Source organism: Heterodontus francisci, chromosome 3 (genome assembly GCF_036365525.1).
Source record: "Heterodontus francisci isolate sHetFra1 chromosome 3, sHetFra1.hap1, whole genome shotgun sequence".
In the NCBI taxonomy this organism is placed as follows: Eukaryota; Metazoa; Chordata; class Chondrichthyes; order Heterodontiformes; family Heterodontidae; genus Heterodontus; species Heterodontus francisci.
In genome coordinates, this window is record NC_090373.1 from 31200922 (window position 1) to 31213687 (window position 12766).

Here is a 12766-nt window from a genome sequence, read left to right on the forward strand (position 1 = left end):
GGTCTCACTAAGGCCCTATATAATTGTAGTTAGATTTCTTTACTCTTATGTAAACCTTTATACTAAAAGTATTGAATTATATCAGTTTGCCTTCCTAATTGCTTGCTGTGCCTGCATGTTAACTTATTGTGATTTGTGTACAAGAACACCCAGGTCCCTGTGAGTACCAACATTGCCCAGTCTCTTATCATTTAAAAATGTTCTGCTTTTCTATTTTCCTATCAAAGTGGATAATTTGACATTTCTCAAATATATCCCATCTGCTACGTTCTTGCCCACTCATTTAACTTCCTCACAGCTTACTTCCCACTTAACTTTGTATTGTCAGCAAACTTAGATACATTACACACGGTCCTCTCATCTAGGTCATTGATAATTTAAAAAGCTGAGGCCTATGCATGAATACTTGTAGTACCTCACTAGTTACAGCCTGCCAACTTAAAATAACCTGTTTCTTCCTATCCTCTGCTCCTTATCCATTAACCAATCAACCCATGCCAATTACTGCCAATCCAATAAGCCTTAATTTTGTGTAATAACCTTTTGTGTGGCACCTTATTGAATGTTTTTTGAAAATCAAAATACACTATATCCACTGACTTCCCCTTATCTCACCTGCTACTTACAACCTCAAAAAACCCTAACAGATTTGTCAAACATGATTTCCCTTTCACAAACCAGTGTTGATTCTGCCTAATCAGATTATGATTTTCTATGTGACCTGTTACCACGTCCCTGATTATAGATTCTAGCATTTTCCTGATGACTGATGTCAGGTTTACAGACCTATAATTATGTTTTTGATCTCCCTTCTTTCCAGACAGCAGGGCTTTGTTTGCTACTTTCCAATCCACGGGGACCGTTCTAGAATCTAGGGAATTCTGGAAGATCACATCCAATGCATCCACTATCTCCATAGCTGTTACTTACTTAAACTCTAGGATGCAGGTCACCAGATCTAGGGGATTGTTGATTTTAGTACCCAAAAATGCACTAACCATCTGAACTAACCAGGACAGACATTGCAAGAAACATCCAGAAAAAGAATTTAATAACAGCATAACAGTGCAAAGAATCTGGTGAAGCAAAGAGTGAAGAATCTGAATAGTGACATCATAGGTAACACAGAGGAAAGAATGGCAGACACTAAGAAATAAAATCTAAGCAGTTATTTATTTACGCTTTAGTATTTAACAATACAGTAGATTAAGGGGTTACTAAACTTAAATTAATTCACAGGAGGCAAGGGCAAAAACCAGACTATCACTTATAAGTAAACAGATGTAATAGGCCAAATATACAAAACTGAGAAATAGATTAATACAAACCAAATTAAATTCAACTGTTAATCATAATTTAGTATTAAAATTGAATGCGCACTAGAGATCAATAAATAACTGCTGTAAAATAAAGAAATAAATATAGAATAGATAATGGGAGTCAGGACTGCAGAATGTGGGAATGTCAGACCATTCTGGATGATCATACCTGTGGGAAAAGTTCAATGCCGAGCCACTATAGCTCAGCTGTTGAGCTGGACTGAGAATATGGGACACTCTGACACATGAGGGAGGGGGTGAAATGTCTGGATCATTTACTCCAGAACAGTCACATCCCATAGAGATACAGGTAGAGGAGTGTGCGAGTGGCAATCAGCAGGGCAACAAGGACGTAGCGGAGGCAAGGAAGAATGAAATGCAGTAACTGGTTTTTCCTCAACAGGTCTGATGTACTTGCTGCATTTATGGACGTATCGAAGGCATCATGGAGCAGGAGACAGACTGGCCTTATCGTGCTTATGGGGTATGTAAAACTAGGTCAAAGATAATATTAAGGTAAAACAAAAAATTACAAAATGCAAGGAAAAGAGGAAATCAATTTGACTGGGAGACATATACAAAAACAGCGAAGAGGTACAAAAAAGTTGCAAGAGGTGCACAAAAAGGAGTTTGAACAAAACCTTGCAAGAACTATCAAAGCTAACGTAAAAGTTTTTGCTATTAAGAGAAAGAGAGTGGGAAGAGGAAATGTGGGTCTATTAAAGAAAGCTGCAGGTGATATTATATTGGAGAGGTAAAACTGAATCTCAATAGGTCAAAGGGAGAAACCTAATGGATTTAATACGTTAAGAAAATGGTAAGGGCAACAATAATGGGGCTTAGGAACATAGGAGCAGGCGTAGGCCATTCAGCCCATCGTTCCTGCTCCGCCATTCAATCCGATCATGCCTGATCATCCATTCAATACCTTTTCCCCACAGTAGCCCCATATCCCTTTGTGTCATTGGTATTTAGAAATCTGTCAATCTCTATTATTGCACAAAATAGGAGCTCAGGGTATTGGGGGTAATGTGTTGGCATGGATTGAGGATTGGCTAACACACAGAAAACATAGAATCGGGATCAATGGGTCTTTTTCAGGTTGGAAAGCTGTAACTAGTGGGGTGTCACAAGGATCGGTCCTAGGGTCTCAGCTATTTACTATCTATATTAATGACTTAGAGGAAGGGTCAGAGTGTAGTGTATCCAAATTTGCAGATAATACAAAAATAGGTGGGAAGGCATGTAGTGATGAGGACACAAAAAATCTGCAAAGGGATATAGATAGGTTAAGTGAGTGGGCAAAAACTTGGCAGATGGTTTTCAATGTGGGGAAATGTGAGGTCATGCACTTTGATATGAAAAATAAAAAGGCAGATTATTATTTAGATGGAGAAAGACAACAAAATACTGCAGCACAGAGGGATCTGGCTGTTCTTGTGCATGAAACACAAAAGGTGAGCATGCAGGCGTAACATGTAATTAGGAAGGCAAGTGGTATTTTGGCCTTTATTGCGAGGGGGTTAAAGTTTAAAAATAGGGAAGTCTTGTTACAAGTGTACAGGGTGTTGGTGAGGCCACACCTGGAGTACTGTGTACAGTTTTGGTCCCCATATTTAAAGAAGGATACACTAGCATTGGAGGCAGTTCAGAAAAAATTCACTAGGCTGATTCCTGGGATGAAGGGGCTGTCTTATCAAGAACGGCTAAACAGGTTAGGCCTTTATTCATTGGAGTTTAGAAGAAAGAGAGGTGATCTTATAGAAACATATAAGATTTTAAGGGGGCTCGACAGGGTAGATGTTGAGAAGATGTTTCCACGAGTGGGAGAATCTCGAACTAGGGGGCATAATTACAGAATAAGGGGGCACACATTTAAAACTGAGATGCGAAGGAATTCTCTGCCTCAAAGAGTTGTGGAGGCTAGCTCACTAAATGTATTTAAGGAGGAGGTAGATAGATTTTTGAAATCTCGGGGAGTCGAGGGTTAGGCAGAGCAGGCCTGAAAAAGTTGAGGCCTGGGATAGATCAGTCATGATCTTATTGAATGGCGGGGCTGGCTTGAGAGGCTGAATGGCCTACTCCTGCTCCTATTTCTTATGTTCTTATGTTGTTTAAACATACTCAATAACTGAGCTTCCATAGCCCTCTGGGGTAGAGAATTCCAAAGATTCACAACCCACTGAGTAAAGAAATTTCTCCTCATCTCGGTCCTAAGTGGCTTCCCCCTTATTTTGAAATTATGCCCCCTGGTCCTAGACTTCACAACTAGGGGAAACATCTTACCTGCATCTACCCTAACTATCCCTTTAAGTATTTTGTAGGTTTCATTTAGATCACCTCTCATTCTTTGAAACTCTAGAGAATACAGGCCCAATTGCCCCAATCTCTCTTCATAGGATAATCCCGCCATCCAGGAACAAGTCTGGTGAACCTTTGTTGCACACCCTCTATGGCAACAATATCCTTCCTAAGGTAAGGGGACCAAAACTGCATACACTACTGTAGGTGCGGTCTAACCAAAATTCTATACAATTGAAGCAAGACTTTGCTATTCCTGTACTCAAATCCTCTTGCGATAAAGGCTAACATGCCATTAGCCTTCCTAATTGCTTGCTGCACCTGCATGTTAGCTTTCAGTGACATACTGACGAGAACACCCAGTCTTCAGACAAATCTCCAGAACCTGATGGTTTCCACCCATTGGCATTAGAAGAAAAAGGTAAGGAAATAGAATATGTGTTAGTCATAACTTTCCAAAGTTCTCTAGATACTGGAATTGTGCCTTTAGATTGGAAAACTAGAACATATGAACGTACAAATTAGGAGCAAGAGTAGGCCACTCGGCCCCTCAAGCCTGCGCCCCCATTCAATAAGATCGTGGCTGATCTGATTGTACCTCGACTCCACATTCCCGCCTACCTACCCCCAATAACCTTTCACTCCCTTGCTTATCAAGAATCTATCTACCCTTGCCTTAAAAATATTTAAAGACTCCACTTCCACTGCCTTTTGAGGAAGAGAGTTTCAAAGCAATGTCACTCCAACTGATTACAGCTGTAAATGTACCGTCACTCATGTTCAAAAAGGTGACTTGCTGTTAATGCGACTGTAGGCATCGAAATTCGAACACATTCAGCTCCAATTGGATCTTAGTCAGGTTATTCACTAGTTTGTATTTATAATTTGGTGTTCAAAGCTGAATTCAATCTGATTAAACATTTGCAGCTTGAATTTTATAAATTGTCACCTTGACAGAGAAGTAAACAATCTTCTCAAATTCAAATTTGACGGTTTAAAAAAAAGTTTTCATCTGGAATGTTAAACTGTACGATCATTGTGAGCTGTAAAATTGATTAATGGTGCGTTTATACTATTACAATATGACTCTAATAGTTTTGCAAATGGTGCATTAAATTACTAAATGATTGAGTAAATCTGCTTGCTGTTCTATTCCCAGTCTGAAATTCTGATATTAGAATATTTCCCCTCAGCCCACAGCTATGGTCTGAACAAGACTGCAGCTTCCCAGTATCACTGGTGGCATATTAAACACATACTTTGGTTCTGTCTTCACAAAGGAGGACACAAATAATCTCCCAGAAATTTTAGGGAGCCAAAGGTCTAATGAGAGGGAGGCACTGAAGGAAATCAGTATTAGTAAAAAAAAAAATAGTGCTAGGGAAATTAATGGGGTTAAAGGCTGACAAATCCCCAGGGCCTAATAATCGACATCCCAGAGTACTAAAGGAAGTGGCCCTGGAAATAGTGGATGCATTGGTGGTCATCTTCCAAAATTCTATAGACTCTCGAGCAGTTCCTACAGTTTGGAGGGTGCCAAATGTAACCCCACGATTTTTAAAAAAGGAGGGAGAGAAAAAAAACAGGGAACTACAGACCAGTTAGCCTTACATCAGTAGTGGGGAAAATGCTAGAGTCTATTATAAAGGATGTGATAGCAGAATACCTAGAAAGTATAAACGGAATTGGGCAAAGTCAGCATGGGTTTACGAAAGGGAAATAATGCTGAACAAATCTACTGGAGTATTTTGAGGATGTAACTAGTAGAATAGATAAGGGAGAACCAGTGTATGTGGTGTATTTGGATTTTCAGAAAGCTTTTGATAAGGTCCCACATAAGAGATTAGTGTGCAAAATTAAAGGACATGGGATTGGGGGTAATATACTGGCCTGGATTGAAAATTGGTTGACAGACAGGAAATAGAGAGTAGGAATAAACAGCTCTTTTTCTGGGTGACAGGCAGTGACCAGTGGGGTACTGCAGGGATCAGTGCTTGGACACCAGCTATTCACAATATATATTAATGACTTGGGTGAGGGAACTAAATGTACCATTTCCAAGTTTGCAGACAACACAAAGCTGGGGGGGAATGTGAGCTGTGAGGAGGATGCAAAGAGGCTCCAATGTGATTTGCACAAGTTGGGTGAATGGGCAAATGCATGGCAGATGCAGTATAACGTGGATAAATGTGAGGTTATCCACTTTGGTTGTAAAAACAGACAGGCAGATTATCTGAATGGTGATAGATTGGGAAGGGGACGTGCAGCGAGATCCTTTTTAAAAAAAAAAATCATTCATGGGATGTGGGCGTCGCTGGCTAGGCCAGCATTTATTGCCCATCCCTAATTGCCCTTGAGAAGGTGGTGGTGGGCTGCCTTCTTGAACCGTTGCAGTCCATGTGAGGTAAGTACACCCACAGTGCTGTTAGGAAGGGAGTTCCAGGATTTTGACACAGCGACAGTGAAGGAATGGCGATACAGTTCCAAGTCAGGATGGTGTGTGACTTGGACGGAAACTTGCAGGTAGTGACGTTCCCATGCATCTGCTGCTCTTGTCCTTCGAGGTGATCGAGGTCGTGGGTTTGGAAGGTGCTGTCTAAGGAGCCTTGGTGCATTGCTGCAGTGCATCTTGTAGATGGTACACACTGCTGCCATTGTGCGTTGGTGGTGGAGGGAGTGAATGTTTGTAGATGGGGTGCCAATCAAGCGGGCTGCTTTGTCCTGGATGGTGTCGAGCTTCTTGAGTGTTGTTGGAGCTGCACCCATCCAGGCCAATGGAGAGTATTCCATCACACTCCTGACTTGTGCCTTGCAGATGGTGGACAGGCTTTGGGGAGTCAGGAGGTGAGTTACTCACCGCAGGATTCCTAGCCTCTGACCTGCTCTTGTAGCCACGGTAGTTATATGGCTACTCCAGTTCAGTTTCTGGTCAATGGTAGCCCCTAGAATGTTGATAATGGGGGATTCAGCGATGGTAATGCCACTGAATGTCAAGGGGAGATGGTCATTGTCAGGCACTTGTGTGGCGCAAATGTTACTTGCCACTTTTCAGCCCAAGCCTGGATATTGTCCAGGTCTTGCTGCATTTCTACACGGACTGCTTCAGTATTTGAGGAATCACGAATGGTGCTGAACATTGTGCAATCATCAGCGAACATCCCCACTTCTGACCTTATGATTGAAGGAAGGTCATTGATGAAGCAGCTGAAGATGGTTGGGCCTAGGATACTACCCTGAGGAACTCCTGCAGTGATGTCCTGGAGCTCAGATGATTGACCTCCAACAACCACAGCCATCTTCCTTTGTGCTAGGTATGACTCCAACCAGCGGAGGGTTTTCCCCCTGATTCCCATTGACTCCAGTTTTGCTAGGGATCCTTGATGCCATACTCGGTCAAATGCTCCCTTGATGTCGAGGGCAGTCACTCTCACCTCACCTCTTGAGTTCAGCTGTTCTGTCCATGTTTGAACCAAGGCTGTAATGAGGTCAGGAGCTGAGTGGCCCTGTTGGAACCCAAACTGAGCATCACTGAGCAGGTTATTGCTAAGCAAGTGCTGCTTGATGGCACTGTTGATGACACCTTCCATCACTTTACTGATGATTGAGAGTAGGCTGATGGGGCGGTAATTGGTCGGGTTGGACTTGTCCTGCTTTTTGCGTACAGGACATACCTGGGCAATTTTCCACATTGCCGGGTAGATGCCAGTGTTGTAGCTGCACTGGAAGAGCTTGGCTAGGGGTGTGTAAAGTTCTGGAGCACAGGTCTTCAGTACTATTGCTGGAATATTGTCAGGACCCATAGCCTTTGCAGTATCCAGTGCCTTCAGTCATTTCTTGATATCACGCGGAGTGAATCGAATTGGCTGAAGTTTGGTATCTGTAATGCTGGGGACTTCAGCAGGGGGCCGAGATGGAGCATCAACTCGGCACTTTTGGCTGAAGATTGTTGCAAATGCTTCTGCCTTATCTTTTGCACTGATGTGCTGGGCTCCCCCATCATTGAGGATGGGGATATTTGTGGAGCCACCTCCTCCAGTTAGTTGTTTAATTGTCCACCACCATTCACGGCTGGATGTGGCAGGACTGCAGAGCTTAGATCTGATCCATTGGTTATGGGATCGCTTAGCTCTGTCTATTGCATGCTGCTTATGCAGTTTGGCATGCAAGTAGTCCTGGGTTGTTGCTCCACCAGGTTGACACCTCATTTTGCGGTATGCCTGGTGCTACCCCTGCCATGTCCTCCTGCACTCTTCATTGAATCTCCTGGCTTGATGGTAATGGTAGAGTGGGGGATATGCTGGGCCATGAGGTTACAGATTGTGGCCGAGTACAATTCTGCTGCTGCTGATGGCCCACAGTGCCTCATGGATGCCCAGTTTTGCATTGCTAGATCTGTTCGAAATCTATCCCATTTAGCACGATGATAGTGCCACACAACACGATGGACGGTATCCTCAATGTGAAGGTGGGACTTCGTCTCCACAAGGACAGTGTGGTGGTCACTCCTACCAATACAGTCATGGACAGAAGCATCTGCGGCAAGCAGATTGGTGAGGACAAGGTCAAGTATGTTTTTCCCTCGTGTTGGTTCCCCCACCACCTGCCGCAGACCCAGTCTAGCAGCTATGTCCTTTAGGGCTCGGTCAGTAGTGGTGCTACCGAGCCACTCTTGGTGATGGACATTGAAGTCCCCCTCCCAGACTACATTTTGTGCCCTCGCCACCCTCAGTGCTTCCTCCAAGTGGTGTTCAACATGGAGGAGTACTGATTCATCAGCTGAGGGAGGGCGGTAGGTGGTCATCAGTAGGAGGTTACCTTGCCCATGTTTGACCTGATGCCATGAGACTTCATGGGTTCCAGAGTTCATGTTGAGGACTCCCAAGGCAACCTCCTCCCTACTGTAGACCCTGTCCGGCATCTCTGCTGGGTCTGTCCTGCCGGTGGGACAGGACATACCCAGGGATAGTTAGTGAGACAATGTCTGGGACATTGTCTGTAAGGTATGATTCTGTGAGTATGACTACGTCAGGCTGTTGCTTTACTAGTCTGTGGGACAGCTCTCCCAAATTTGGCACAGGCCCCCAAATGTTAGTAAGGAGGACTTTGCAGGGTCGACAGGGCTGGGTTTGCCGTTGTCGTTTCTAGTGCCTAGGTCAATGCAGGGTGGTCCATCCGGTTTCATGGTTTCATTCCTTTTTATTGGCTTCGTAGCTTCGTAACTGAGTGGCTTCCTAGGCCATTTCAGAGGGCGTGTAAGAGTTAACCACATTGCTGTGGATCTGGAGTCACATGTAGGCCAGACCAGGTAAGGACAGCAGATTTCCTTCCTTAAAGGACATTAGTGAACCAGATGGGTTTTTACAACAATCGACAATGGTTTCATGGCCATCATTAGACGAGCTTTTTAATTCCAGATTTATTAATTAAATTCAAATTCCACCTACTGCTGTGGTGGGATGTGGGTGTCATTGTAAACTAGTCACTGATAGCAAGCATTCAGGTGCAGCAAGCAATTAGGAAGGCGAATGGTATGTTGGCCTTCATTGCAAGAGGATTCGAGTACAGGAGCAAGGATGTCTTACTGCAGTTATACAGGGCCTTGGTAAGACCACATCTGGAGTACTGTGTGCAGTTTTGGTCTCCTTATCTGAGGAAGGATGTCCTTGCCATGGAAGAAGCGCAAAGAAGATTTATTAGGCTGATTCCTGGGATGGCAGGATTGACGTATGAGGAGAGATTGGGTCGAGTATTCCTATATTCACTAGAGTTTAGAAGAATGAGAGGGGATTTCATAGAAACCTATAAAATTCTAACAGGACTAGACAGGCTAGATACAGGGAAGATGTTCCTGATGGCTGGAGAGTCCAGAACCAGGGGTCACAATCTCAGGATACGGGATATGCCATTTAGAACTGGGATGAGGAGAAATTTCTTCACTCAGAGGGTGGTGAACCTGTGGAATTCTCTACTGCAGAAGGCAGTGGAGGCCAAGTCATTAAATATATTCAAGAAGGAGAAAGATATATTTCTTAATCCCAAAGGGATCAAGGTAAATGGGGAGAAAGCGGGAACAGGGTACTGAATTAGACGATCAGCCATGATTTTTTTTGAATAGCGGAGCAGGCCCGAAGGGCCGAATGGCCTATGCCTGCTCCTATTTTCTATATTTCTATGTCACTGATGTTTCCATGTGCCTGGTCATAGAACAGTAAGACACAAACTTGCGCTCAGTTTCCCAATAGGTGTGTCCTTCCCTGAGACCTTCAGTCCAAGGCAGGTATCAAGCAGGAAAGTCTCTACAGGCTGTCCTTTCGCACTTTTGAGCTACCATGGGATCAAGATCAGTTGGGGAATGGTGCTCATTATCAGACAATGTAAAGGTGGAAGAGAAACTCCATTTTAAATAGTGGGTATTATGTAGCATTTTGTCACTTCTCTCCGAATTACCTCAAATAAAATTAAATACTCTGAAGTGCTTTCTTGCATAATGCAACAATCATTCTCTGCAGTGTAAGAACCCATCACCAGCAATGTGGGATTGCCCTTGTAATCAGATTATATTGTTCAGAAATCCAGGACCCTTGGATTACACCCTGCCCTTCTTCAAGTGGTCCCACTGAATCCCTAACCTCCATATGAACCATCGGAGTGGGCAGACCAGACCTTAAACGAATGGTTGATATGAAGAGCAGCAGCTTCCTCAATGGAGCACAGCCTCAACAGCAATAACAATTGGTATTTATATAGTGCCTTTAACAAAGTAAAATATCTCAAAACACTTCACAGGAGCATTAAACAAAATCTGACACCGAGCCACATTGTTAAACTCCAGAAAGCTTGTTGGAGGATTATGCTGGAGCCAATCTTTACTCAGTCTTGCATTTATTTTACAAAAAGATTACAAACATGCAGCTCCTCACTCAAACTGTAACCCAATTTCATTAAATGTCCCCTTATTGTGTCTGAATCCACACCTGCCAAAATGAAATATATTAATTTCATCATATGGAACATTATTTGAATACTTACTGGACATTGAACATAACTTATTTTAAAAGACTACAGAACAGTGGCTGAAAACATGGCTGCATGTTTGCATTCTGAAAGACAATTGCATAGAGAGACAATGGAAGTACTCCCTGATCCAATTCGCCAGATGGGTTTTGTCAATACTGATGCCCAAAAGACATTGAGAGTCTTTGACTGTGTAAGAGCCAGCAGCCCACCCCTACTGAGTGTCTCTGGTAAGCTTGGAGGAATCCACAAACCTCGCAGGAGAGGCTGTTTCAAACAGGGAGCTAGTCACATGACTAAACTGCTTGTCAGCCTGAGGCTTTATGAATTGTGCCTGACACAGAAAGAGACGGCAACTGTACTTCAAGAAGCGAGCACTTCCTTCTCTCTGTCTCACTCCCTTCTCTCACGCAAAGTACCAAGGGCCCACATAAGTAACTTAAGCCTCAAGACAAAAGACCAGTGAAACAAGGCTGAAAGTGTGCACTGGGTCCCAACAAGAACTGCAAGACCTAACTTCAATCAAAGACTTTACATCCAACCCAAAACCAGTAACTGAACTCCACCTATTACTTCAAACCGTTCCCCTTTAATTCTTTCTCCTCCTCTGTCTCTATTTGCGTGTGTGTTTATCGCGTTGCATGCTAGTGTGGTCGCATCGCATAGTTTTAGTAGTTTTAAGATGAATAAACTTACATCTTTCTTATTTAATTCTGAGAAAACCTGGTTGATTTCTTTGTAATTACAATTAGAGAGCAGTGAGCAAGGACTCACTGAAGGGAAGCTAAAAACACTGTTCTAAAAGTTAAACCCAGTTACGGCCAAACCAGGACAAGGCTAAGAGGGGAGCCCTAGACCCCTTCCTCACCTGGTTGTAATATTGTATAGACTCCAGCAAGACTCTAATTCACACCCTCCACCTGCATATGATTAAACACAATTAACACACACAAGGAGATATTAGGGCAGATGCCCAAAAGCATGGTCAAAGAGGTAGGTTTTAAGGGGGTTCTTAAAGGAGGAAAGAGAGGTAGAGAGGTTTTGGCATGGAATTCCAGAGCTTAAGGTCTTGGCAGTCAATGGTGGAATGATTAAAATTGGGGATGCTCAAAGGCATGGGATGAGTGTTTCAAGAACAACCGAGCTAAAGCAGGGGCAACATGGGGTGATGTTACAAACATGCAAATAAGCAGTCTTAGTGATGGTATGGATATGTGATTGGAAGCTCACCTCGGGGTCAAATATGACACGAATGTTGTAAACAGTCTGGTTCAGCCTTAAGACAGTTGCTAAGGCGAGGGATGGTGTTAGTGGCTAGGGAATGGAGTTTGTTGTGGAAACCAATGACAATGGCTGTTATCTTCCCAATATTTTGTTGCAGGAAATTTCTGCTCATCCAGTACTGGATGTCAGACAAGCATTTTGACAATTTAGAGAGTGTGGAGGTGTCGAGAGAGGTGATGGTGAGGTATAGCGGAGTTCATCATTGTACATGTGGAAACTGGCACAGCGTTTTTAAATGATGTTGCCTCAGCACTACGCTAGATGTCAGTTTAGATTGAATACAAACTCCTGACCCAGAGATAGGAGTGCTACCAACTAGTTGAACTGAATAACTATACAATGCACGGTAATATTATTTACTAGTCATGATTTAAAGAATTGTATGAGTTAAAATGTTGAAGGCTTGAATTATTGAGAAGGGCATAAGTTGAATTTGTTACAACTGTAACATAATTGGGTATACTTTTAAATGAATAAATTGTTACAATTTAACAAATGGATTCCAAATGCAAGGCTTACCAACACTTCTGGTCCTCTCCAATGTGCCATCTCTTTCTCTTGGTCCGTCATACTCTGTCAGAGCACTGGTGGAACCTTGATGATCGTGTAGAATAGGGGATTGGCACCTATTAATTATAGGTAGGACATATTTAATATCAACAGTATGCATACTCATCCAATGAAGAGACATACAAATTTTAGATAGCTGCTGACAACAATCTAAGAAAGATAAGTAGCTGATCTAAATCTATTTTATACTTCAGGACTACACAGACACAAAGCCAATGTTGTTATTATATTGGCCGTGGAAATGTTTGACTGAGGAGATTTTTAAAAAGTAATTTTAA

General features: G+C 42.9%; 1 protein-coding gene across 5 annotated transcripts in view; it reads right to left on the reverse strand.

Annotated features, from left to right (window-relative positions):
* The window catches only part of sipa1l2 (signal induced proliferation associated 1 like 2), a 581962-nt gene that overhangs the window by 105891 nt on the left and 463305 nt on the right, over positions 1 to 12766 (reverse strand). For all 5 annotated transcript variants that reach the window (XM_068020936.1, XM_068020919.1, XM_068020901.1 and 2 more), the window contains one exon: positions 12438 to 12544. In XM_068020936.1, the coding sequence (XP_067877037.1) occupies positions 12438 to 12544 (107 nt within the window). The remainder of the gene's footprint in view (positions 1 to 12437; positions 12545 to 12766) is intronic.